This window comes from Camelus dromedarius, chromosome 4 (genome assembly GCF_036321535.1).
Source record: "Camelus dromedarius isolate mCamDro1 chromosome 4, mCamDro1.pat, whole genome shotgun sequence".
Lineage (NCBI taxonomy): Eukaryota > Metazoa > Chordata > Mammalia > Artiodactyla > Camelidae > Camelus > Camelus dromedarius.
Window position 1 is genome coordinate 49,582,262 of NC_087439.1, and position 27,413 is coordinate 49,609,674.

General features: G+C 49.0%; 2 protein-coding genes and 1 long non-coding RNA gene across 6 annotated transcripts in view; 2 read left to right on the top strand and 1 right to left on the bottom strand.

Moving 5' to 3' along the window:
• The window catches only part of HOXD3 (homeobox D3), a 25,150-nt gene extending 9,005 nt beyond the window's left edge, over positions 1-16,145 (top strand). For 2 of the 3 annotated variants that reach the window (XM_064484924.1, XM_064484925.1), the window contains exons 2-4: positions 5,634-5,738; positions 6,312-6,935; positions 8,716-10,309. In XM_064484924.1, the coding sequence (XP_064340994.1) occupies positions 6,395-6,935; positions 8,716-9,473 (1,299 nt within the window). In that variant the 5' untranslated portion in view covers positions 5,634-5,738; positions 6,312-6,394 and the 3' untranslated portion in view covers positions 9,474-10,309. Of the gene's footprint in view, positions 1-5,633; positions 5,739-6,311; positions 6,936-8,715; positions 10,310-15,565 lie in introns of those variants that run through there. The other variant, XR_010380619.1, reaches the window with a different exon arrangement.
• Positions 13,793-25,140, bottom strand: LOC116153046 (uncharacterized). 2 transcript variants are annotated; one of them, XR_004136732.2, is made up of 3 exons: positions 25,059-25,140; positions 14,504-14,686; positions 13,793-13,988 (listed from the first exon to the last, which is right to left on the bottom strand). It is a non-coding gene; the product is annotated as an uncharacterized LOC116153046 (long non-coding RNA). The 2 variants fall into 2 exon arrangements; XR_010380622.1 differs by lacking the exon at positions 25,059-25,140 and adding an exon at positions 15,060-15,241.
• Positions 25,033-27,154, top strand: HOXD1 (homeobox D1). The gene is made up of 2 exons (XM_010992026.3): positions 25,033-25,692; positions 26,047-27,154. Exons 1-2 carry the CDS (start codon positions 25,047-25,049, stop codon positions 26,379-26,381), a joined length of 981 nt encoding a protein of 326 aa, XP_010990328.3. The 5' UTR covers positions 25,033-25,046; the 3' UTR covers positions 26,382-27,154.
• Positions 27,155-27,413: the final 259 nt, after the last annotated feature.

Here is a 27,413-nt window from a genome sequence, read left to right on the forward strand (position 1 = left end):
CTGAGAGAGCAGCTCCATGAATCCGAGTGAGCGGTTCAGTGCTCCTGGGAACGCCATCATCGGGCCGGGCCAGACTGGGCCTCTGTGGGGAAGGGACCCAGAAAGCATGGAGCACTCCCATAGCCTAGGTCAGGACGGGGCCCCAGCAGGAGAGGGACCGACTTCCAGGGGCTTTGCTATCAAAGGAGAGCAGTAAAGTTGTTTTGTCAATTGCCTGCGCTTGGCTCCATCAGAACTTAAGAGTCGCTGGACATTTTTCTTCCCTCGCTGCCTTGGAGCTGCAAGCCTGCCAACTCAGTCAGCTGAATCCAATTACTGCGAGCAGCATTTCATTTGGCCCCATGGAGCACTCACTTATAACTTCCCCGAAAATTTCAATAATCCACACCAAGGCTCCCCATCCAAAAGACTTTTCCCCAGGGTATTGGTGGGGAATGGGGTATAGGGCCAGGTCTGCCAGGAACCAGGTCTTCCTTGACAGCTCTCAGACAGGGTTCCCTCCTGCTCCCCCAGTTTCTGGCTGTGGAAAGGGTACTTGAGCTGGGGGCCCAGAGCCAGCCTGGTAAAGCCTGTGATTCTGGGCAAGCAGGAGGCTAAAGTTGGTTGGGCCCCTGTTGGGTGGTGGGTTGTGGGTGGTGTATGGGCTGGGGCACGGGAGAAGACAGTGGGGGTTCTGGGCAGCCCAACTTTGGCCACTGAGGGGGGGGTCCTTCTTTCTTTTCCCCTTCCCAAGCCTCCTGCGTCCACAGTGCAGAGCACACCGTACACCCCGGAACGCCCAAGAACAAACTTACCCTGTTCCTCCGCAGATGGGAAAATAAAATCTAGCTACAGGCAGGGGGGAATCTCAGCCCTGGGTGGCCTCCCAGCTTAGCCCTTCTTCTGAGGGGAAGCTCCTAATTTGAAAGAATTTTTTCCAAATAAAAAAATAACCAAGTGGCGAAAGTTGACGTCCGCCCACGTGAATACATCATATAAAGCGGCTTTGGGGCTCGCCAGCCCGGTCCGAAGGCCAAGGTATTTCGTGCCTCCTCTGCTCAGTCTCTGGGGCTGGCCCAGCGGAGGGGGACCCCTGGGTCTGGGGTTGGCTGGAAAGCTGAAGCTTAGGAGCGATGTTAGAAGCCCTACCAGGCCGGGATCTCTCCGAAGCGCTTCCGTTGGGTGTTCATTAAGGGGTGAGTTATTGCCGAGTGAGCCAAAGGTCACTTCAAAGGCTTATGGCTGCCTGCTCTGGTCTTTACAAGGGCCCTGAACGCTTTGTGTGGGGCTTTCTTGGGCGAGGTTTAGTGTTTGCAAACTACTGAGTCGACAAATTGCACAGGGCAGATGCAAGGGGGGGATTGTGTCTCTCCTTTCACCTGACCGGGAGTGGGCACCCGCTGAACACAGGCAGTGGTGGGCAACTTGGTCTGTTTTGGGGTGGGGTGGAAGGGAAGTTTGTTTCTTAGGTGGATTGCAGCCTGATCCTGGCCCAGTCGAGGCCAGCCAAGACCAGGAATGTGATGGGTACTTACTGGGATAAAATAAATTCTGGGAAACCATCTGAGATATAATGTACAAACCAAGAAATAGTGCCCAGCTCCCTCTTCACTGGGGCTGCGTGCAGGAGCCTTGACTAGGACCTACCCAGGCCCATCTACATAGCTACCCTCATTTTCTGATGCCCTAGTCTGTAGCTTCCCTTCCATCCCATTCTGCACAGTCCCTCCCTTTTAGCCCTAAGAGGGTGGGCTTGGCCTGGGGGATTGGGGCACCTGGACCATTTAGGATTTGGTTGGAGTAGGAGGAGAGGGACTGGTTTTCCAGTGCCTCTGACCCACTTGGCTTACACCCCCTGTGGAGGGTCTGGACCTTCTGTCCAGTTCTGGTTCCCCCCTTCCCCCAACAGAGCCAAGAATTTTGGTGTTAAAAGCCATCCACTCCCCAGGAGCCAGCCGAGTCTCCTCTCTGCCAGTGAGATGTCACTTGGACTGCCTGCCATATACAATACACCATATACAATAGTGACATTGATTATGACACCCTTAAAGGGAGTAAAGTCTCTCTGCATGTGTTTGTAAGAAAGAACCGGTTGCCACTGAGAGTTTTCCATTTTGTTCCAAATCGTCTCAGCAGAATATCAAAAGGAACTCGAAAAGCCTAGAGTTAGAGGCAAAATTTTGAGAAAACACACACATTGTGGTGAGTGGTGGTGTTTTTAAAAATAATTTCCACTACATTTCCATTTGTCCTGAAACTCAAGGTAGCCATCTCACGATTCATACATCAAGACATAAAACAAAGGGCGGCTTTGAAGTGGATCACCTCAGTGTGAATTGCTGCTGGTTACATGATAACCGTTCATCGGCCTTCAAATTTATGGTGCTTTAATGGGGTGAGCCCAATGCCTTAAATGCAGGGTGTATTACATATCGAGTTATCTGGGCTGAATAAGAGTGATTTAGAAGGCACACCCAGGGCTTCCCATAGTGTAGAAGAGCTCAGGTTGAGAGATCGGGAGGGCGTGGGCAGAAAGCTGCCCCAGCTCTGTGGTAAATATATCCCTTTCTGAGCAAACCTGAAAAGGAGTAGTTTTAAAATCCCGAAGTAGTAAAGCCAACAGAGAGGAAAGAATCTTTGCTATGTTCCAGCGAATTAACGGGGATGCCCAGCAAGAGCGGTGTCCGCCAGAAAGAGATCTGTGGGCTTCCAAGGCCCTGGTTCAGGCAAAACAGAGAAACTGACACCAGCTCGAACCTTAGAAAAAAACTGAGAGGAACAGAAGCAATCTGCACTCCAACGCCTTTCCCTTCTCTTTCAGATTGCACGGACTATAGCCGTCCGTGATTTACGACGATCGCGGTGCTAGTCACAGTCCGGCCACTACCGCCCCCTCCCTCCCCAAGACCTTCGGCCTTTCCGCCGCCACGACTGGCGAAGCTGGGGCCCGGCCTCCGCTCGTCCGGCGAGCCTCCTGGCTTCCCGAGGCCGCGGTGGGCGGCAGGTCTTCGGCCCCCGGCCAGGCTGCGCGCGTCCCGTCCCGCGTCAGGCCGCAGAGCAGAGCTGCTCCCAGAGGCAGGCACAGGCTACTTTATATAATCCCCTTGCTCGCCAGGCGCAGGGCTGGGAAAAGTGCGGAGCAGGGAATTCTTTTGCTGCGCTTCCTCCTACGCGGAGCCTGTTTTCCACTTCTGAAAAGTGCCGGGCCTTGGGAAGTGTTTTTCTTTTCATTCCTTACTGAAGCGTTTACTGCCGCCGTGCTCGCAGTCATAAATTTTGTTACAAACCACAATGACAGGTGCATTGATATGCACCGTGAGAGCTCCAGCTGCTTAATAACCCCGTCCCCCGGCCGCTGTGAGCGCCTTTTATTTATTTGGTATCATATTAGGTATTGATCCCGGGCAGAATTAAGTGCAGTGAGCAAGTATCAGGGTTCGGCTGATTCGGAGGCGCGGCGGGTGCGGCGTGGCAGGGCGGCTGGGGGAGCGGGCGGTGGTCACTCCAAGGCCGCCTGCCTGCCTTCCGGCTGGGACCGTTTGGCCCTGCATACCTGGCCTGCAGTTGAGCTGAGCTGGGCAACTTCCTGGGACCGCAAGAAAGAACCAGCCGGACCCCGTTTGGCGCCCCTTCCCCAGGAGAGGCCGGGGATGGCGCCGGCGGGGTTCTGGGGAGGCTGCCTCTGTCGGGGAGCGGGGGAGGCGAGAGTAGGGGGTAGAGGGGAGGAGGAGTGAGAGGAAAGGGCAGCTGAGGACTTCGAAGGCCGCCCCTCCCCCTACACGGGCTAGTCTTCGCCCCTAGGCATTTGGGTCCCGTAGCCCAAAAGAGAAGTACCAAAGGGCGAGAAAAGAAAGCCTTAAAAAAAAGGGGGGGGGGTGATCGAAAAGATGAGCCACTGAACAGTTGACCATTGTCCAAGTGATTTATGACCTGTTCCTGCTTTTTAGGTTCAAGCAGAGTTCACAAGGAGTCGGGATTTCTGGAAAGAAATAAGCTTTTTTTTTTTTTTTTAAACCAGTTTTGTAACAATATTCTCAGGTTGTGTTTTAGGAAAGGTGGCTTCTTTAGAGCGCTATATTTTGGGGTGGGGGTAGAGGCTGCAAATCCCTTTCCGGTAAGGAGAGGGGTACTGCCCTTGCTTGTGGGAAAATGGACATTGGGTGGTGGATCATCACTGAGTGGTCCTTGAAATTCCTTAAGACAATGAAAACAGAAGCCAGAGAGCAGACTGTGGTTACTCTTGGAGCTGCTCAGTATTTGCAGTTTTGAGAGCCATAGACAGAGTTTTATTTTTCTAGGAATATGCCATAAGAACAAATACATACATAAAAACATCTGTTTCAGAGACCTGGTCAGTTGCTAAAGAAGCTATTTTAATGTGACTGGTCTACCTATCAAGATTAAACTTGGTCACCCTGGGAGGCAAGAGGGGGGATGTTTTGCTTCCACAGTTGTAAATGGAATGACAGAAGCAGCAGCAAATTCTGGTGGTCTGTATCAAATGTGACCATTTTGGTATCCAGAGCGCCCAAAGTTTAAGACTGGAAGCAGGATTCCAGAAAAGACCAGAATCCTAACCAAACCCAGAGTACCTAGTCCTTTGGCTTGGGGGCAAACACATACAAATATTAGTCACTGAATAAAGATGTAGCTGTCCATTTAAGATTCAGTAACTTTAAAAGTTCAAGAATGATGCAGAAAATGAATGAAAGAAATATTAAGACTAACTTTGTTTGGTAGATATCCTAAGTGCACACATTTAAGAACAATAATAGAATCAGTTCCTAGAATGTTACATCACGGTAGTCTGTTACCCCATTGAGAAGGGCCTGTCTCTTATCAAGATAAATGGTATAGTCACTTATATTTTTAAAACAAAATGGGCAACAATACTACCAAATAAAGGCTAATAAGAAGAAATTTAAAAATTGAGATAGGCTGTTTGGTGAAAGTGGAGAGGAAATGAGTTTATGGAGAGTGGCTTTAGTACTAGTGGTCAAATCCATTAGGTCACATAAGTTGTGTAGATAATGTGGTCCATCATGATGATCACAACGGAAGCCTGGGAGTTTGGGGGAAGGAAAGTTGCCTGAAAGATGAGATTAAGAATTCAGACCAGGGAGCTGACCTATGAGTTTTCATTATCAAGCAGACAAAAGTGGTTGAATGGTATCAGTTATACTTTAACTCATTAGGGGCCTTTCAGGAGAAGGAGGGGGGGTGAGTGAGAAGGGAAACCCCCCATCAAGAGTAGGAGGACACAAAAGGCACAGAATTTTTTTAGTTTTTTTTTCTTCTTCTTCTAATCTGGGTCCATCCATCATGCCATGAGAGGTTCTCTCATTGGTTGTAGGTTGGGTAGGAGGTGCAGTGGAATGGATGATCCAGAGCACAAGTCAATAGTAATATCTATTTATACAATGGATGCAAGATAAAAATGATAAAGTTATAATATAAAGCATTCTCCATTCACCCATGCTCCATGTACTTCAAATTCTAAATCTCTTCACTTATTTCCAGTAGTATCCATTTAAAAGTAGTGGAGGACAATGTAAGCATCTAGAAAAATGTAGATGAAAGAGAAGAAACTTTTCTAGAATCAAAATAAGTCCGGGAGTCTTTAAGTCTTCTTTTTGGCTTTTATCTCCTAGTAGATTTCACAGTGCTGACGCACAGAGCTAACCAGCTGATTCTCACACTGTCACCGGAAAGTGGACTATCTTGGTCTCCATGAAAGATGCTGTGATTTTTGAAACCAGGTAGGGGAGATACTTTTTTTTTTTTTTTTTTTTTTTGAGAGCTCTGGCTGTTCTGAGTGTGTTAGAGGGCTTTTTTCCCCCATCAAAACCCTGGGATGATTCAATAATGAACTGATTGATTCATTCATTCATTCACTCAACAAGCATTTATTGCACTTACTACATGTGGGCTGGATGTTAGGAATATATAGGTAAATAGGATACAGTCCCTGCCTGCAAGGAGCTCAAGTCTAGGGGGAGAATCAGCCATTAAAATGTATGAGGCTCTAAGTGCTTTTCTATGTAGTTTCAAAGGCTAAAGTGATAACCTTGGAGAAAGAAAGTTGTATCTGTTAAAAAAAAAAAAAAGAAAGAAAGAAAAAGAAAAGCCCCTTCCTTTGAATGGAGTTGAGCTAAAGAGAAGTCTTTTCTTATGTTTATGAGAAATTCCTTCTGACTTTTCCAAGGGTTCAAATAAAATCCCCAAATCCTCCCACTATGAAGTGGGTGGGAAGCAGAGAGCCTGGGTTAGTCCTTCTGTATTGACTTGCCAATGACAGTCCCTCTGAGGCCTCTCACTTTTCTTCTTTGCAGGTCACCTGAAGCCTGGGGCTGCCCCATCTCTCTCAGGATTTGGCAGACACTGGAAGTGGTGGTGAAGGAGACAGTGGTGGTCAATGTTATTTGAGCAGGGTCAGCAGGCCCCGGAGCTTCCTGAGTACACGATGCAGAAGGCTGCTTACTATGAAAACCCAGGACTCTTTGGAGGCTATGGCTACAGCAAAGCTGCTGACACTTATGGCTATGGTGCCCCCCATCAGCCTTATCCACCCCCTGCTGCTGCCAACTCCCTGGACACTGATTACCCAGGCTCTGCCTGCTCCATCCAGAGCTCTGCACCTCTGCGAGCCCCAGCCCACAAGGGGGCTGAACTCAATGGCAGCTGCATGAGGCCTGGCACTGGGAACAGCCAGGGTGGGAGTGGTGGTAGCCAGCCTCCTGGGCTGAACTCAGAGCAGCAGCCACCACAACCCCCTCCTCCACCCCCAACCCTGCCCCCATCCTCACCCACCAATCCTGGAGGTGGAGTACCCACCAAGAAGGCCAAGGGTGGGCCCAGTGCTTCTAGCTCTTCAGCCACTATCAGCAAGCAGATCTTTCCCTGGATGAAAGAGTCTCGACAGAACTCCAAGCAGAAGAACAACTGTGCCACTGCAGGTAGCTCTCTGAGGGGACTCACTCCCAGACTGACCCCAAGAAGCTAGTTCACCTAGGTAACAAGAGACTCAGGGCTGGACGTACAACTTTGGAGGCCATATGTCTAAACTCTAACTCATGCAGAAATATTCTATTTAGTGTCTCTGATTGGGGTCATATCCTTACAGTGACAGAGTGCTGACTTCCATTCCAGGCGGCTGGCACCATTACTGGACAAGTCTCATAGTTATTAATAGACAGCTCTTCCTTATACTGACCTAATATCTGCTTTCCTGGGCTGCTGGTCAGAACTCAGCTCTCTCTTCCAGCCAACAGTTCTTTAGACCTTGAAGATAGGTATTATGATTCCCAGGTTCAGGTGGTTAGGTAGCCCATATCACATGAATCCCACACTCCCTTAAATTAACAAGAACTAAAGTCTGTGGAGTGCTATGTTAAGAACCATGTTAAGTGCTTTACAAGCATTAACTAATTTAATTTTCCAAAGAACTCTTTGAGGGAGGTGTATGATAACACCCCACTTTACAGATAAGGAAACTGTTAGAAATAAGTCACTTGCCCAAGATCACAAAACTACAAAATGGCACACTTGACTCCAACCAGGGCCTGCAGGGCATAACCATTGAGTTCTACTTGGCCCACCCCAGCCCAATTCTCCCCATCTCAGCAAGTCCCTAATGTGAAGGGGTATATCCTAGGGGAAGAGGATGTACTCAAACATGAGCAGCCTTGGGGTTTTCTCCCTGGAAAGGGAGACCCTGGAGTTGAGAGGATCTTCTGTAGGTTCATTCAGGGTGTGTAGAGGAAGACAGGCAGGGCCAGGAGCTCTGAGGCCTGCTGTCTCCCTCTGCTCAGTTGGCTTGGTTCCTGAACTTTTCTGGCCTTGTGTTCTCTGATGTACTTTTATTTCCAGGTAGATAAACTGGCTCCCAGGTCCAGAGCTAACTTGAGGCCCAGGCTGTAGCTAGTTTGTTATCAGGCCTCTGGGGCTGCTGCACCAAGACGAAAGTGTCTTCAAGCCTATAAGCTCCTTCTCCTCCTGCCCCTCCTTCCCAGCTGCAGGCCCAGGCCCTCCCTCCCAGGAGAAATCCATTTGTCTTCCTAGGGAGGGAGTGGACAAGCTGTGAGAGGTGGGTGGCAGGGGCTGTGGAAATCAGTGTTGAGACTGCTGCTCCCAGCACTGCAATACTCAAAATATGCCCAGGCTGGCCTTGGATCCCCTAAAACTCTGGGGCAGTGTTTTTATGGTTTGTAACTTTCCTGCATTTGGGTACAGAGTCCATAGGTGCAGCTGGGCTGGAGTGAGGTGCCAAGATCTCTACCCTCATTCCATGCTTCCTAGGGTGCTTTGCTCAAGAGCCAGCCTCTGAGCAAGGCAGACTGGGGCTGCCTCCTGAGCCCCAACCCCAGCAGCAGAGGCTGGGAGGAGCATTCAAAGAAGTCTTCTTTGACAAGGGGAGGCCTTACCAGCTGCTACTAGTCTCTCACTAAACTCCTCCACAGCCCCGGATGGGATGATGGACGTGGTTGAAGGGGAGGGGCCGGGCAGAGTGAATTGAACTTCAGAAGGCAGATGAGGGTTTCAGGTGCGACTGATAGGTAGGCCTGGAGCCGTTGAGTTCCCCCTGGGAATCTCACCTCTCAACGCCCCTCCTCCACTCCAGTTAGGATTAAGGGAGGGAGGGGTGAAGGAAGAGGAGGGAGCCAGGGAAGCACCCCTCTCTGGGCCCTGGGTGTCCCCACCTCTTAGGCTCAGCGTCCCCTCTCCCTCCCTGCCCAGGAGAGAGCTGCGAGGACAAGAGCCCGCCGGGCCCAGCGTCCAAGCGAGTGCGCACGGCGTACACAAGTGCCCAGCTGGTGGAGTTGGAGAAGGAATTCCACTTCAACCGCTACTTGTGCCGGCCACGCCGCGTGGAGATGGCCAACCTGCTGAACCTCACCGAGCGCCAGATCAAGATCTGGTTCCAGAACCGGCGCATGAAGTACAAGAAGGACCAGAAGGCCAAGGGCATCCTGCACTCGCCGGCGGGTCAGTCCCCAGAGCGCAGTCCGCCTCTCGGCGGCGCCGCTGGCCACGTGGCCTACTCCGGCCAGCTGCCACCCGTGCCCGGGCTGGCCTACGACGCGCCCTCGCCTCCCGCCTTCGCCAAATCTCAGCCCAACATGTACGGCCTGGCCGCCTACACGGCGCCGCTCAGCAGCTGCCTGCCACAGCAGAAGCGCTACGCGGCGCCCGAGTTCGAGCCTCACCCCATGGCGAGCAACGGCGGCGGCTTCGCCAGCGCCAACCTGCAGGGAAGCCCGGTGTACGTGGGCGGCAACTTCGTCGACTCCATGGCGCCCGCGTCTGGGCCGGTCTTCAACCTGGGCCACCTCTCGCACCCATCTTCGGCCAGCGTGGACTACAGTTGCGCCGCGCAGATTCCTGGCAACCACCACCATGGACCGTGTGACCCTCATCCCACCTACACAGATCTCTCGGCCCACCACTCGTCTCAGGGACGCCTGCCCGAGGCCCCCAAACTGACGCATCTGTAGCGGCCGCCAACAGCCCGAACTCGCGGCACAATTACCTCGTTTGTTTGGGTGGCGGGGGTGGCGGGCGGGGCCGGCGAGGCAGCTCGGTGACTCCCCCTCCCTCGCTCTGGCCCGGTCGCTTCCTTCGGGTCTCGGGCCAAGAGCGGCCGAGGCGCAGGCAACTGGGCCTCCTCTCCAGGCGCGCCCTCATTTGGGTGACTCGCCATAAATCAGCCGCAAGGATTCTCCTCTGTAAGCCTGACAGTGCCGTATCATGCGGACCGAGGGACTCTAATCTGGTAATGGTGTCCCGAAGGTAAGTCTGAGATCCATGTGCGGCGCTCCTTGCAGAGGGACCAGAGCCCGGAGAGCCCGGGCCTGACCCGCGTCTAATTTAGTTGCGGAGCCCTTAATTTATAAGCTTCTTCCCGTCAAGATTGCATCGGACTCAACGATCTGTATTTATTATTTGAAGCGAGTCGTTTCGTTTCCCAGATTATTTATCCTCGTCTTAATGTATTTATGTGTATATTTGTAGAATTTCCCAGCCGAGTTTAGGAACGTGCTCCCAGGCCACCGGGGGCCCCATTTCACCTCTTTAGTCCCCTTGGTCTGAACTAGTTGAGAGAGTAGTTTTGAACAGTTGTAACCGTGGCTGGTGTTTGTAGTTGATGTAAAGGATTAAGACCGCAAATTGTTCTTCATGGGTAAGTCAGGTGGCCCCGTGGCGTGGCAAGACACCCGTTACTCATTTCTGAACAGCCGCAGCCCTCTCCACTGGACACAGTTTATTGATTTCAAATTGTCTGGTACTATTTGAACAAACATTTAGAATAAAAAAAATTTCTCAGTCAGAAGTGTATCTGTGTTAATCACACACACTTGCCTTTATCTTGCGTACAATCCCGGTGGAAGGCCCCCCAATAGGCTGACCCTTTGAAATATTTTTTTCCATTTATTTGGAATCTAGTACATAAATTGGTTCTGGGGATAGTTGATTATATTCCTGCTGTTGACATTAGGGGATAAATATCTGAGGATACAAACCTAAAAGTGTTCTGCGAGGGATGATTTGGGTAGGGCTTTTCACTGCTGCCTGCTTTGCTGTTTCTACCGTTCTCTTTCTAGACACAAATCGACTTTTTTAGGTTGCATTTACATTGGGGAGGGCAGAGCTCACTTTTCTGCGTTAAGTAGTTAGAAAAAAAAAACTGAAAGAAAATTGACAATCAAAGAAAAGACACAACAAAACTCATAAGAAGAACTGAGCTATGAAAAAGCTAAGGTGCAGAAAAAGAAATGATCGTTTGAAGCCACACACTTAAGCTTTTTCTCTAGAAAATGCTGTCAGATTTTTTCCTTTATAGAAGTCGGTGGTTCATTTCTAAAGAAAACAAACGTACCCCACGATGTAAAGTAATAAAAGTTTCATTAATGGAACAAACAAGTATAAACACCTGTTTAACTCCTGTTTCTTTGTACAAAATGGGCAAAAACATCTTCAAGGATTTATAACCGTTTTGTAAATATTCCCGTGGCTTTAGCTGGGGTGGACTACTTACATCCGCTTCTCTAGGAAGAAACACTTGGAAAACGCCTTCAGAAAAGGTTCATTTTTTTTTTTTTTGTATTTCAGTAAAGTCGGCCCACGCATCTTTATTTGGTTTGACAAATAATGCAACTCCTACTACATCCCCAGTGACACAAGGTGAAATTCCTATTGTGTGGAAATAATTTAACTTCTAATCTTATGGTGGAACAATCGTTTTTATTTGGATGTTTGTGTTTCGCTAAATAATGATGGATCAAAAATAATATTTAGTTTCCTTGTTCCTTTGTGCTGTTTTTAAAATGGCATGTTAGATTGGGGGCGGGAGGGGATTGTCTTTTTGGTAAATTTCACTTTATCAGAGCAGGTTTAAAGTATACATGTTGTAGAAGTGTATCAACAGAATAAATGACTTCAACCGAGGGGATATTTTACCCACTTCAAGGCTTAAAATTGTTTTTCTATGAAATTTGCATCCATAGGCAGAATTTCTAATTGTTTTGTGAGAAATTATTTTTTAAGCTATTAGAGAAATCAAAGAGCTTGCTGCCTTGCAGGGATTACAACCACCTTTCTTAACTGGCTAAATATTAAATAGATGAATTGTCAGGCTGTTTAGATTCAGCCCGGTTTTCCCTCATCTCCTCTTCCTACTATAAATAATAATAAAAATACATAATGCATCACGGCTCCAGGCGTTTTCCAGCGCGGTGTGTTACCGCAGGAGTATCTGCTGAGTCTGCGGGTGTCTGCAAGGCCCCAAGTGTCATCTGTGGCTTAGGCTTTCATGGATTAGATTTTAAACGATGTCTAGCCCGGCTGACATTAGCTTTCCCTCACACTCAGGCTCCAAAGAAGTGCAGGGTTGGGGGCTCCCTCTCCAGGCAGCCGCAGCCGCCCGAGGCATCTCTCGATAGTCGAGTAGGAGTTCGCTTGGGACAAATCTGCGGTCCTCTCTCACCGAGGCTTCCAAGAATGGTTCCGATACGTTCCTGCCATTGGCGTGTCATGTGATGGGCACACTCCGTCGCTCCCGGCGCGCGTGGGGGCGGCGGCGAGTCTGGGGAGGGCACTTCCCACGCGGCCGCCGGCCAGAGCGAGAGCCCGGGACCGCGCACAGCCATTTAAAACTTCATAAATTATAAACAAGCCTCCTTGGCCTTCGCCGTAAATTCTGCTCCTTTTGAGCCCGCAATTAGTGTTAGGAAGCACCGGAGTCTAAACACAACCACTCTCTGAAGCGCCCAACTGCCCAAGGCTGCAAACCTTTATTTATTTCCCCAGGCCACCCCTCTGCACCCCGAGGTTTGCACACAGTCGCCTCCCCGCCCCCGCCACCGCCCGTGGTATACACTCGACTGGATTCCTGCTCTGCGAAGGAAGGTCACAATAGCTGCTCTATCGGCGGAGGCGCCCGCCTCCTCCCTCCCGGGTCTCGGAAAAGCTGAGGAAGAAGAGTGGGGGAGGGGAGCCCGGCCTGGGCAATGGCGCCCCGGGCTCAGGCCTCTCCTTCTCCGGGGGAGGACTTGCATCGGAAAGGGGCCAGTGGGCAGCCGAAGGAAACTGCGCCCCTCCCCAACCTCATCCCGAGACTTCTTCCTGGGGAGCGCACCAAAGCCTCGAAGCTGCTGGCCCCTCGCCGCCGGGCGCTGGGTCGAGGGTGCCCAGAGCAGCAGGCCTCTCGAGAGCGGCGGCGCCATTGTGTTCGCGGCCCCGCGGCTGGGAGGCTTCACAAAGGCAGCGCGGGGCGGACGCCGGCAGGTGGGGAGGGGCCGGGCCTCGCTTCGGGCTTTGGGCTCTGGAAGGTTTTCCTCGTTTGCCCAAAGGGAGGAAATGGTTTTTAGGCTCCGGCCGTGGCCAGCTCTGCCTTTTCCCTGTAGAGACTGGTTTGGGGGAGGTGGGATCAAGGACGTTCTGGGGGATCCTCCTGAGGCCTGAAGGGGTCAGGGCCTCAAGCTCAGGCCCATGGATGCGGGGCGGGGGGACGGTGGCAGTCATTTGGGAGCCCCTGATTGTTCGGTTGAGACAATCAAACATGAATTAAAGCAGGGTAGAGATAAGGTGGCTGGAGTGGCCAGCTGCAAAATAGGAGGTGGGGGTGGGGAAAGATTTAGTCAGAGAAAGAGCTTGCCCTGGCTACCAGGAGAAACTTAGGACCCAGCCAGGAGTGGAGTGAGGAGACCCAATTGAGCAAACCAGGGGGATGGGGAAGTTGCGGAGGAAAGGCCCCTGTAAGGAAGAGTAGTCCCGGCCCCTGGAAAGGTGGTAAGAAAGGGCGATTACACATTCTGCCTCCTGGCTTTCAGACCTCAGCCTCATCCAGGGACCTGACAGAGAAAAATCTGCCTCTGATGGAATCATTAAGTTAACCATCCATTTGTACCATTTCTTTGTACAGGCTTTCAAATGAGAGAGAGGGAGAGAATATAGAGCGAGTACTTTCTCCTTGGTGCAGCCCTAAGCCTAGTCCCTATCAGAGACACATCAGCCAAATTGGTTTCCCAGGCCCCAGAGGCTGCTAACTTTGCTGAAGAGGACTTTCTGAATTTCTATCTGTAAGGAGTATTATTAAAAGATAGTGATTATCTATACTAGTTACTCGACCCTTCTCCCTCCCCCATTCTGTACCAGCCAACTGACGCTTGACTGAAGTGATTTTCTCAGCCAGTAGGCTTGGGAGTCTAGGCTCCCCATCTGTTGAGGTTTTTCATTAGGGAGGGTGAAGAGGATGTGTGTGGGTGTATGTTTGAATAACAAAAAAGAAACCCCACATTCTAATAAAAATGTATTTCTCTGCTTGACCTGGGGGAGCCAGAAGCTTGTTTACACCATCAGTATTCAAGGGATGGTCACAGGCCTGTTTTGACTTTATCCTGAGAATTAGTTGAAGGTTCCGACTGAAGTCAAGAATTGGTTTATCCCAGTTACAGATCTAGGAAGGTCCTCTTTATCTGGCAATTCTTGGCATTACTTGGTCCTTTCAGAAACTGTAAGAAAAGAATAGGATGAACAGAAGTTTGTATTAAATAAAAAAAGAAAGAAAAAAAGAAAGAAGGTTCCAGTCCCTACAGGCCCATATACAGCCTGATCACTTAAGGGAACTGCAACTTCCCAGAGAGGGTTTAGCTAACAGCGTGGGTGAGCAGACCTATACCTAGACACTTTGGGCATAGGGAGCTGAGACTGAGTGGCCAGTACACCCTCACCACCTCTCAGGACTGGCTAACTTAGATCTCTCCTGCAGAAGGTCTAGATGGAGACAAAAAAGATTGAGTGATGAATCCTATGCACTTACTGCATTGGTGGAGAGGATTATCACAGCGAATGAAATCATTGTTCCCTTGTCTTCTACTCCAGCTACAAATGCCCTTATTTTGGGGGCCCAAATTTGGTGCCAAATGAATTCATATACCTGGCCGAAAGCCCAAGCCTAAGCCCTTTCCTCAGGTCGCACACCCACCTTGACAAGTTGGGAAAGTACAAAGACAATTCAAACACTCACTCTCAGACCAGGTCCAGCCTGAAGCACAGAAGAAAGGTTTCCACACATGTAGGAAGAGCCAGGGTAAACAGGCGTCAGCATGGTGCAGGATACTACTTAAGTCTTCTTGTCCTAGCTCTTGTGGCAAAATATCTTGACTGGTTCCTATATGTAGTCTGGATCATTTTTATAGAATAATAATATCTAGAAAATCATGGAAATAGGATTTTAACAATAGAAAGGGACCAAGATCTTAATTTAAATCAGGTATCAGGTACCAGGAACCCTGGTACAGATGAAGTGTTTTTTCTGGGGAAGAGGACCTAAAACCAGGCCAAGAAGACCTGTTGGGGCTTTTTTGAAGGAGGGGAGAAGAGCATCCCTGACTTCTGAGGAGACAGGGAGAAAGCCTTTTGATGACTCTTGTTCAGAGCGCTGCCCTACGAATACCGCATCCCTCTCTCCACCTCCTCCGCAAGGGCACTAGGCCGGGCGGGGAAACTGAGTCGGTAGAGCTGAGCTCGATGCAGTGTCAGAGCCGGGACCAACCCCCCGCCCCCTTCACGCGTCTGCTAACCCCTTAGGGCCGCAACGCTGCCATCCCCGCCGCAGGCTAAAAACACACAAAGGAGGCCCTCATCGGTCCTCGAAACGGGGGACAATCGGGGGAGGGGGCTGGCGTGGACCCCGAGTCTGAACACCTCCCTCCCCCGCGGTGAACAATAGACGTCGTCTCCCCGGGCGGTCGGCGGCACAAAGGCCGGCTTGGGCCGCGCCACCACGTGACGCGCTCGCTCGGCCTGCTCTCCCCGCGGCAGGCGCAGGCGGCGCAGCGCGGAGAGGCGGGCTGCAGCGGGTGGGTGGGGTGGGTGTTCCTGATCCACCTGGAACGCTTTCGGAAAGACAAACGGTGAGTTAATCACCCAACCGGCTGGCGGCCGCGTCCCCCTAGCCCGCAGGGAAGCTCGGGGAGGGGCTGGGGTGAAGGCCGGCTCTGTGTGTGTCGGGGGGGGGGGGGGGGGCGGGAGAGGTTGGTCCTATTAAGAGTTCATCAATCACCGGTGTGCACTTTTCGCTCGACAGCGGTTCCTTCTACTTCGGAGCAAGTCTGGGCCAGCTGGGATTCGACCAGAAACCGCAAGCGGAGGAGACGCAGGCACGCAGGCTGAGCTACCAGAGGGCGCGACCCGCCGCCCGTACACTGCCGCGCGACGCGCGAGTAAAGTGCCGACCGGTCACCTCCTCGCACCCGGGCCGCGCTGCCGCCTGCCAGCCCCGCCCGCGGACAGCGCGGGGCGCCCCCGCCTCCCCGACCAAGTGATTCTGCCTCCCCCGCCCCGCCCCCACGCACCTCCCGCTCGGCCCAGTGACACCCTTAAATGCTGCTGTCCCTCAGCCCCCCGGAAAGGGACAAATCCATCTCTGAAGGCAGGACAAGAAAAATCCCAACGGGTCTGAAGGTTCTTGCGAACACTGTTTTAAGACTTTTATAAAAGATACTCCTAGGGATCAGAATTCAGGGGAGAGTCTGAACTAGTTTCGTTCTCTTATTTACCTGCAAGAGTGTTTATATGGGAGGAAGCAGGGTGAGTCCTGTTGAACTTGGAACTAAACTTGAATGCCATTTAAAACAATAAAAATATACTTCAAGCACCAACCACAATGATATGCCTCTTCTCTCTTTTCTGATGTCAGGGAAGGATTGGAGTATTTTTACTTGAGCTCTTTTGGGTTCATTTTAGAAACACCGTAAAGGGATAGACTGCAAGCTGAGGGGCGGGTGTGTGTGTGTGTTGTGGGGGCTGTTCACAGCAGGAAAGCTTGAGTGAGTGGCTGGGGGAGCACTTTTATACCCCCTCTTGAGTGGTACCTGTTGTATTCTTTGCAAATTATAAGAGTTCTGGGCTACCATCTCTCTGACCTTTTTTTCTGAGTGACATCAGCTAAGAAGTTTCTGAAGTTAAATGTGTTACCTCAGCTCACAGGAAAGAGCCCTGAAGGACAGAAAGTCCCAGCTTTCTCCTCCTCCCCTCAGTCCTCTTGTCTCTCACTATCCTCTTGGGTGGAAATAACTTGCTTTGGAGAAATGTTCCGCTAACATTTTACCTCAGATAGATATTAGCTGAAACATTAAACCTTGCACAGTGTCCTGAACTCCTTGAGCAATTAAAATACTGGCCCTCCTGTCCTTGGTTCAGAGTCCTCTGTCCTTTCACCAATACCTACTATGTGCACTGTACTGGGCTCTGGGATACAGGATTGAGTTACTAATGGTGTATGCCCATTGATCTCCTGGGAGAGAAGAAGAATAATCCTAAAAGTGTGTGACACATGCTGTCACAGAGGTGTGGCCAAAATGTTCCTGGAATAAAGAGAAGGAGCTAATCATGGTATTGTAGTGTCAAAAAAGGCTTTTCAGAGGAGGTGAATTTAGGTCCTTGAAGTATAGGAGATTTTTAGGCCTAGGAAGGAGGGACATACCTGGTGGAGAGAGCAGCACATGTAAAAGCAGGGAGGGAAGAACAAGATCTGGACCTGGAACAAGAAGAGTAGTTTGGAGTGAGGCATCTGGCTGACAGAGAGGCCGTGTAATGGCCATGGAGAGAAGTCTGGCCTTAATGTGTGGACAATGGAGAGCCACTGAAGGTTTTAAGCTGGGACATGAGGTTATTTATTTGGAAAGCTAACTCTTGGGGTCAGTGTGTCTGACTGAAGAAAGGAGAGATAGGAAGGAAGAAGAACAAAGGAGGAAGCTGTGGCCATATTCCAGCCTAGAGAGAATTTAATTTAAAGAAGATGAAGAAGAGAAACATTTAGGAGGAAGTTAAATGTGTTGAAGAATTTACAGGTCTTGGTGATCAATTGGATGAGTGAAAAGGAAGTTGCAGATAAACAAACAACCCAATCAAAAAAATGGGCAGAAGACCTAATAAGACATTTCTCCAAAGAAGACATACAGATGGCCAACAGGTACATGAGAAGATGTTCAATATCGCTAATTCTTAGAGAAATGCAAATCAATACTAAAATGAAGTATCACCTCACAGCAGTCAGAATGGCCATCATTAAAACGTCTACAAATTATAAATGCTGGAGAGGGTGTAGAGAAAAAGGAATCTTCCTACACTGTTGGTGGGAATGTAAATTGGTGCGGCGACTACAGTATGAAAGTTCCTTTAAAAAACTAAAAATACAGATACCATATGGTCTATCAATCCCAGTCTTGGGCATGTATCTGCAGAAAACTCTAATTTGAAAGGACTCATGCACCTCAATGTTCATAGCAGCACTATTTACAATAACGAAAACATGAAAACAACCCAAATGTCCATCAACAGATGAGTGGATAAAGAATATGTGGTGTATATATACAATGGAATATTGCTCACCCATAAAAAGAATGAAATAATGCCATTTGCAGCAACATGGATAGATCTAGAGATTATCATATTAAGTGAAGTCAGAGAAAGACAAATATCCTATGACATCATTTATATGTATAATCTTAAAAAATTATACAAATGAACTTATTTATAAAACAGAAATAGACTCACAGACATAGAAAACAAACTTATGGTTACCAAAGGGGAAAGCAGTGAGGCGGGGAGGAGAGGGATAAATTAGGAGTCTGGGATTAACATATACACACTATTATATATAAAATAGAGAACCAACAAAGACCTACTGTATAGCACAGAAAACTATATTCAGTACCTTGCAATAACCTCTAATGGAAAAGAATCTGAAAAAGAATATATATATATGTATAACTGAATCACTATGCTGTATACTTGAAACTAACCCAACAATGTAAATTAAATATACTTCAGTTACAAAAATGATTAACAACAACAACAAAAGTTGTGGAAGTTAATCCCTAGGACTCAATTTTGAGGCCTAAGAGGGTAGTCAGGTAATCCACCCCAATGAATAGAGGAGGAGGAAGAGACTTTGCAGAAGAAATGAATGAGTTTGGGTTAGGTCTATGTACTTTGTTTTCTGCTTTGCTAACTGACATATTGTGTGACTCTAAGAAATTCACTTAATCTTTCTGGCCTTCAGTTTCATCATCAATGAAACAGTCAATAAAGATATCTACCTCATAAGTTTGCCATTAGAGCTGTGTGTGTGTGTGTGTGCGCGTGCACGCACGCGTGCACATAGGCATTAGGTATTATCTTCATCAGGTCCAAGTGAGTGACCTATATAAAGCTAAAACCTAGGGAGAACATCCTTTTACACACACCATGCTGATCAATACTTAGATCCTGGGTGGCCAGTGAGAAGTAAGTCTCAGGGAAATGGAAAACAACACCCTACTGTTTCCCAGATATTGAATCTAAATTAATGCTTAGGACTAAGTCAGAGCAGATTGCTAATCAGAGCCCCTCCGCTTTGGGAGGGTACTCTCCAGAGAAACATGCAGAAATGTGGTCTTGGTATCAGTCCACTAAAGAGGGGGCCTCTTAGCAGATGTCTGAAAGCTTCTGTGCTTTTTTATACCATGTGTCTTTCAGGGAAAGCTCGAAGCCACCCATTCTCTTTGAACCTCCTTAAGCTTCCTTGTGGCACAATGTTGTATAGGAAAGAGTGTTGAACATCTGGCCTTGGCTGTTTACATTGGGCATGACTATAGTAAGTTGTTTATCTTTCTTCTGTGTTAGTATTAGCATTTGTAAAATAGAATTATGATAGTATCAAATCAGATAAGGAAGAATGACACTTTTTGGAAAAACTTATTTTTCACTTACCAGATAGGCAAAAATTTAAAAAAATCAATATTCAACTGATTTGGCAAGGGTGTGAAGAAACAGGAATTTTCATATGTTGCTGGTAGAAGTATAAATTGATTCACTTCTATCTAAGGAGAGCAATTTAACAATATATATCAAAACTGCCAAGGCAAGTACATTAGACTAAGTAACTTCATGTCTATGAGTTTTTCTAATAGGCAAAAACTTGAACACATGTTTGTAATAACAAAAGACTAAAAATAAGCTAAATGCCCATTAATAAGGAACTAGCTAAATAAAATTGTGGTAGGTGTATACAGTAGAATAGCATGAGGTTATAAAAATAAACCAGGAAGTTCTGTATGCATTTACATGAAATGATCTCCAAGATATAATAGGGGGAAAAGCATGATGCAAAAGAGTTGTAATATGCTATCATTTGTGTAAAAATGTGGGGAGATATATCTATATCTATCTATGTACCTAATTGTATAAGTATAAAGTATTTCTGGAAATATATAAGAAGAGTGAAGAAACTTAAAAACTTGGTTTCCGTGTGAAGAGGAACTAGGTGGCTGGGGAGCTGGGAGGAAGAAAGACTTCCACTGCATACCCTTTTGTACCCTTTGAATCTTAAACCATGTAAATTTAAATTTCTTACCTGCTATAAAAATAAAGGAGAAAAAAAGAGATGAGTACAAGTATACGTGTACCTGTGTGTGTTCACATGTCCTTGTTTGTACTTGCTTATCCAGCTACATTAATCTAGGGCTACCTCTTGTGTCCTCCCAGGGCCCTGATGCTGTGCTGAGCAAGCTCAACAGGAAATGAATGGATCTTTTACCCTTGCTTGGTAGAGGGTGTGGAAACCCAGGTTCAGCTCTGCCCTTTCTTGTGGAAGCAGCTCCAGGTGGGACCTTAGAAGTCTGGGGCAAAAGTTTAGCAAACAAATGGCAAAGGGATGGCTGCAGGCCTCCCAGTCAGCCATGCTGGCTGTGTGCTCTGCCAGAAACAAGGTGCCTCCTTGGACACTGTGTGCTGTTGCTCAGTATGGAGGCCACCACAGTGCAGAGGAGGGGCTGCCTGACTCCCTGGCCTTTTTGCAGACTGTGGAAATTCAAGAGACCCAAGTTGGTTCTCTCATTTTTTTGCAAGATGCTTTGCCTTTAACTTCTAAGTAAAGTGGCTTCTCTGCTAAAAGGAGAGGTTTGATGTTGCTTATCTCTAAGGGGCCTTCTAGCATTGACATCTTATGCTGTGAAAGGTCAGTCGTTGGCCAGAGTAACAGGGATAGGCCAAGGGATGGTTGGCCCCCTCTGGATCCCTAGGGCTCAAATGCTCATTCCAGACAGTTTGGGAGAGATGGAAGGAAATGAGAGTTGGCTCCTCTCTCGGGAGACTCCCATTCCTACTCCTTCCTTCTTCCAATTGCCTCAGAGCCACTCAGTTTTCTCTAAAGAGATTGGGAGAGACAAATCCCTTTCCTTCACTTCCTACCACGCCAGCATTCTCAAAGCACTATTTTGTCAGCAAAACTTGGGAAACTTCTCCTGACTATTTCTTACGGGTATTTTCTGGAACTTCAGCTCAACTGGATTTAAGTTTGACCTTGACCTTGACCTCTCTGCCCCTACCACCCAACAGGCTTCTGGACACTTTTCAGGCATAATCCTGCTTCAGCTAGCCATGCACTCTCATCATGCTGGGCAAGAATCACCCCTCTCTCCCCACACTGTCCTCCACCCCAGCTTTTAAAGTAGAAAATTTTCAAAGTGTGGTTCCAAAGAACCCTGCTCTAGGGGTTAGGTAGGTACATACAGTAGAATAGCATGAAGTTACCAACAGGCTTATTAAAAAGAAAGACCCTGGAGTCAGACCTTTTGGACTAGAATCTCTGGGCAGTGGAGTAGAGAGGGCCATGGGGTGAGGGGGGGTAGGCAGCCTGAGGAATCTGCACACTGCACATTTAAATAAGCTTCTCTGCTGATCCCTACCCACATAAAGTGGTGCTGGGAGCCAGTAATCTAAGGACATCCTTTAGCCAACATTAGTCATAGTGAAGACACACTGATCTGCCCATTTTTATTTCTGTCCAACAAACTTGATTGAATGCCTACCATGTGCCAGGCATGGGGTGGTCCCACGAGCCTCTCATTCACAAAGCTCTCAGGGAAAGGCCCAGCACACTAAACTCTTCTCAGGGCAGGGCAGGTTATCAGACGTCCATAGATTTAGAATTCCTGTCCTTAGGATCCCTTCTATCCCTACCTCTGTCTTGGGATAGAAGGATGCTGCAGAGAATGGCAAATCTTGCTTGAGAGAAAAGATCTCCCCTTTTTACCCCAGTGAGCAAGAGCCTTTCTATCCTTTGGGGCTGTGGAGCCAAGAGTTTACATGTACTCAAGCGTCTCCAAGGGATAACACAATGGGACTTGTGGAGAGGGGTTGTAAGAGGCTTCTCAGGAACAACTGTAAACATACAGAAGACCAGACCGCCACCCTCCATCACTTCTGTCTGCAGAAAAGAAGCTTGTTGTTCAAACGGGAGAGAAAGGTAGTCATGGGGGTTGGGTAGGGGTGGCTGCTGTGGTGAGCAGGATGGGAGCGATTTCAAAGCATTCCTACATCAAACACAACCTGGCAATCAGATCCCTCTGCCGTCACCTCCTGCTGAGAACTCACAGCACTAGGACCCAGCGGGGCAAGTGACCCTCGGGAATCCATGACTTGAATAAGCAATAAAATCAGTAAGACATTTCTCCCATATTCTGTGAATTTCCAGGAGTCAAACTTTAAAGTCACTCAAAATATCATATATCTTTATACATATACTTCTCCCAATATCTTCCAATATCTCCTTAGAAAATTATAGATTCAGATTTTCCTAGAGTATGTTTATTGAATTGCTAAGATCTGTGCCAGAAATGATTCCCTTATTCCTTTGGTTTGAGAATATATTTTCCACACCTAACCCTCATGTAACAAAAAGGTCTTACAAACTAGGTCCTTGGCAAATGTTTTTTGAATCTCAGCCTGAGACGACCAGTGTCTTGACTTCAACCTGAGCAAGTCAAGAAGCAGGCAGGAGTGGAGATGGCAACTCTGAGCCCCAAGGTGTAAAGTATGCCAAAGGCTGGGAGATTCAAAGGAGTAGAGAGAAGGGTGAACAGAATGTAGTTTTCTGTATGCAATTATTGGAGAACTGTTACTGGGTCTGAACAAATATTGAACATCCCACCCACCCACTCTTAACCCACAGCCTGAAAATAACACAGTTTTTAAAAATCTCATTCTCTTTCAGGACATTTTCTTCTCTTAGCAAAAGCTCAATCTCTAAAATTTTGCTTCAGGGAAATAGTGTGGACAGCTTATGGCTGCATCAAAGTCAATACTTAACTGGAACAGGAAGGATCCAACATTTGCTCCAAATGTTTAGCAGCAAAAACCTGGTCCTTGTTGCAATGAACACTGCCAAGTCACCAAGGCTGCCTGTTTTTCTTGAAACCTTAGAGAAAAGGCCCTTAATCTGATAGGTCTTGGTCAGATTCGCCAGTCAGGCTGGGTTTTCTGTCCTACATCCTGGGTTGCAGTCAGCTGGATGTCTTTCTCCAGAGAAGTTTACAAGGCCACTCTTCCTTCTTGACCCCCTAGGGCCTCTGGACCTCGAAGCTGAGATCAGATGTGTACCTTCTGAGAGTGGGTCTTACTGTTTTGAGCCAGGAGTGTGAGATCTGAGACGTTATACTGGTAAAAACTGGCCATTAAAGTCTAGCCAGCTGGTGGGATAAGGGGGCATTGTGAACTCAGCAGCATCTGATCTGCTGATTCTTTTGCATTAAGGATGCAGAAGGAGGACAGTGAAGAAATGCATCTATATTTGAAGCCTCAGCTAGCTCTGAAGAGCTCTATCATTTCCCAACCAAGGTGCTGGAGAAGAGCCTTTACTTTTCTCTTTTTAAAAATTATTTAGGACCTTTGTCATGTGTTTGGGCTATAGGAGATAACTGAAGTAGCAACACCAAGTTTGAAGGGCTATTTCAGCACAAGATTTTTATTTCCCAATTAAATCCAAGAACCTCAGCAGTGCAGGAACCCCAGACCCTTAGCTTTGTGCTCACTCCTAGGTGTCTACCCTTTACCCTCCTGGCTCAGTTTCAGCCTCACCAGTGGTAACACTTTTGGTGTGGGTTTATTTATTCACAAGTTCATATCCCTGTAAGGAACTGGCTCCCTGGTCTGTGATGGCTTATTTTCCAGACTTCCTCAGAGTGGAATTTTAGGCAAGGGCTCAATCGTTCTTTCATGACAAGTGGATCAGTAAAAGAATAATAAAACCTTGGTCACCATAATTCAGAGGCTGTAATAGATCAAGTTCTCAAGGGCACTTGATTAAGCCAAGAGTAGACTCTTTATTCACACAGTTTTAGGAAACCAACCTCTTTCATTACTACTGTGTGTAAATAACATTTAATTTGTTATTTTTCCTACAGCCCCAAAGAGGGAAACATTAAAAAAAAAATGTTCAAGGAAGCTGAAAAGTTTGTCAATGTAAAGCTTGCCTTTGTAATAATCCTTCTACTCTTCATTTCCTGTGCCAATAGCACTTTTATTTCCCGTCTCTCTATACTCAGTAAACAAAACCATATTATCAAGGGAAAGACGTGAGCCCATTAACATTGTGAGCCCTCAGATTTCACTCGCAAGAGACGACGCAGCACTTATCTAATGGAGCAGAAGCTTTAATTGCTTAGAGGTACAAGCCCGTCCAAACCTCTGAGATCTGACCGGTCCCTGGGAAGCCTTTGCGCCCTAGAGCCAAGCGCCTCGAAGAAAGCGTGCACAGCACCGGTGCGTGTGCCAGCCTCCCAGGGAGGAGCACAGAGAGGGTTCCACCTCAAGGGCAGATTCTTTATTTTGACAGTGTAGACAGAGGGGGAAATCTGCTTAACTTCCCACAAGGCAGAAACTATCTTCTGTCCAAATCAAAACCTGGCACTCCAACACTCGCCCTTATGCCGCCACAAATGGAAGGAGTGGAAGAAGCTGGAGAGAATGCTGTGAAGTAAAGTGAAAATCTAGTCTAAAAGTGAAGATTTTGTGCCGCCCCAGGTACACAGCTCCTACAGCATAAAATTTAGTCCCAAGAGTCTGAGGGAGGGGAAAAAGAGAGGGGAAATTTAACATCTACTCCAGTTTAGAAGAGGGATAACACCAGTGCTACGAAAACTGAAAAAGCATAAGGCTCAAGAAAAAGGGAAGAGAAATAAATTTACCTTCTCCGGAGAAGGCTAGGAGCGGTCCCCAAGGGCCGAGCTCCACGCTTCCTTTTAACCCTTTCCCCATCGCGGCGCCCACCACCCACTAGCCACCCACGATGCAGAAGAACATCCCCTACATCCTCTTGTCCTCACCCGAGCGGCTAGTCCTGCCTCTCTGCCCCTACCTGGTTCAATACCTGTCCGGGGAGTAAGCGTCCCGCGCTCTCGCCCCGCCCTTCCCCAGGCAGCCCCGGGCGGGGCGCCTCTCCTCCGGGCCTGGGGTCGTTGGGCAGTGACCTCCCGCCGGTTTGGCAAAGTTGGCGGCGGGGCAGGCGCGTGGAGCCGCGCGCCAGCCGGGACCCGAGCCGTGCGGGGACAGCGCCCATTGGCCGGCCGGCGCCACGTGGCCAGCCCCGCCGCTATATTAGGCCACTATTTACCCTCGGCTCGCTTGCCATGGCTCGGCGAGGGCAGCTCGTGTAGAGAGGAAAGGCAGAGCGGCGCAGACCGCGGCGGTCCTGCCAGCCCCGCACCCGGGCCCGGCCAACGCGCTCAGGTGGGTGGGCCGGAGCCATGAGCTCCTACCTGGACTACGTGTCGTGCGGCGATGGCGGGGGCGGTGGCGACGTGCTCAGCTTCGCGCCCAAGTTCTGCCGCGCCGACGCCCGGCCCGTGGCCCTGCAGCCCGCCTTCCCCCTGGGCCGCGGCGACGGCGCCTTCGTCAGCTGCCTGCCCCTAGCTGCGGCCCGAGCGGCGCCTTCGCCCCCGGGCGCCCCTGCGCAGCCTCCCGCACCGTCCCCGGCCGCGCCCGCGTTCGCGCCGTGCCCCCTGGAGGGGGCCTACGAGCCGGACGCCGCAGCTGCCGCGGCGGGGGCCGCGGACTACGGCCTCCTGGGGCCCGGGCCCGCTTACGACTTCCCGTGCGCGCTCGGGCGGCCGGCCGACGACGGCGGGGCACACGTCCACTACGCCACCTCGGCCGTCTTCTCGGGCGGCGGCTCCTTCCTCCTCAGCGGTCAGGTGGATTTCGCGGCCTTCAGCGAGCCCGGCGCCTTCCCGGCGTGTCTCAAAGAGCCGGCCGACGGCCACTCCGGGGCCTTCCAGACTGCTTCCCCCGCTCCTGGCGCCTACCCCAAGTCCGCGTCCCCGGCCTCCTGCCTCCCGGCCGCCTTCAGCACGTTCGACTGGATGAAAGTGAAAAGGAACGCCCCAAAGAAAAGTAAGTACTTGGGCCCTGGACCGACGGACCCAACTAGGGGTGGGGACGGAGTTTGCCCGGCGGAATTGCCCCGGGAGCTCGCCAAAGCTGTTTCTCTGGACCGCAGTTTGGGTTTTATGGGGAGAACGCGGTCCGGGCATTACTAAAGTAGGCGAATCACTTGGGCGTGCTCCGAGTGCCAGGTGTAAAGAAAACTGCATGAAGAAGCCCTCCGTGGAGCTTTTCTCCCAGCACAACTGTGTTCAGAGACCCAGGAGGGCTGCGCGGTGACTGATTCTCATGTAGCCCCAAGGATCCCCCGAGACCTGCCATCGCGTCCTCTCGCCCCGCTGACGCCCTGTCTTTACGTTGCAGGCAAACTCGCCGAGTATGGTGCCGCCAGCTCCTCCAGCGCGATCCGCACGAATTTCAGCACCAAGCAACTGACAGAACTGGAGAAGGAGTTTCATTTCAATAAGTACTTAACTCGGGCCCGACGCATCGAGATAGCCAACTCACTGCAGCTGAATGACACCCAAGTCAAAATCTGGTTCCAGAACCGCAGGATGAAACAGAAGAAGAGGGAACGAGAAGGGCTTCTGCCCTCCACCACGCCTGTGGTTTCCCTCCAACTAACCGTCTCAGGAACGAGCCCCACGAAGTCTGGCAAAAACCCGGGAAGCCCTTCTCAGGCCCAAGAACCTTCATGAGGTTTAGTCATGAGGCTGAGGAACCGCGGCCTGCAGAATTCATAGGCTACCCACCTCTACCTAGACTTGCCAGCTCAGTTTGGAATGGAGGTGGGCATGGACAGAAATAATTGAGGTTTCATTTGGGAGAGGAAGTGTCTTAGTTGGCTTCTGAGTTCCAGACCATGGGTGTACAGATAATAACTTGAAGTCTAAAGTCACTCATTTGTTTATTATTTGTGTCTTATCAGGGAAAAGGTGCCGAGCCACCAGCCCAGCCCTGCTGCTATGTTGCCTAACTTAGTCATATGCAATTCTCACAATTCTTGAGTACAGAGTGGTAGAGCATTCCTTACTGAGCTCTGCCAACCCCCTGATGTGCTCAGAAGAGCAGCTACCCAAAGTTTTATCTGGTTTTAATTTAAAAGACAAGGCTATATGTATTCAGCTTCTAGAGTTGACCAAAGCTTGTTAGAGTTAGGGCCTCCTGGATGTAGCTAAGCTGCTTCAATGATGATCTTCATATTTGCACTACAGTTTTTTTTTTTTTCTCTTTAAAAAGCGGTTTCTACCTCTCCATGTGCCTGAGTGAAGATACAATCACTGTTTAGTTAGTAGCTGAACAAATCTGCAGGGTGGGTAGAGATCCTGAACCACACCTTGACTCCAGTTACTTAAACTTGAATGTAAATATATACAGTATGTATATTTTTTAAAAGTTTGCTTGCAATGAACTTACATGTGACATTTAATGTCATAGCATGTAAAGGATTTGAACTTTTTTTTGTAATAAAAATGACAGAATCTGCTATTCCTTTTCCTTATGCTCCTTTCATTTTGATTATCTTTCTTTAAAGATGATTAGGTTTCTTCTATTTGGAACTTCTCAATTCTGCTATGGGAATTTGTTAGGTTGACAACTGTAAAAACAATACTTTTTAGAGGTTGTGTATGCAAACAAGTTGGGGACAATTTTCTGAACAGTTTAAGGGAGAAAAAAAACCCCTACTATGCCCAATATCTTCCCAAATATGGAAGTATTTCCTTACCTTC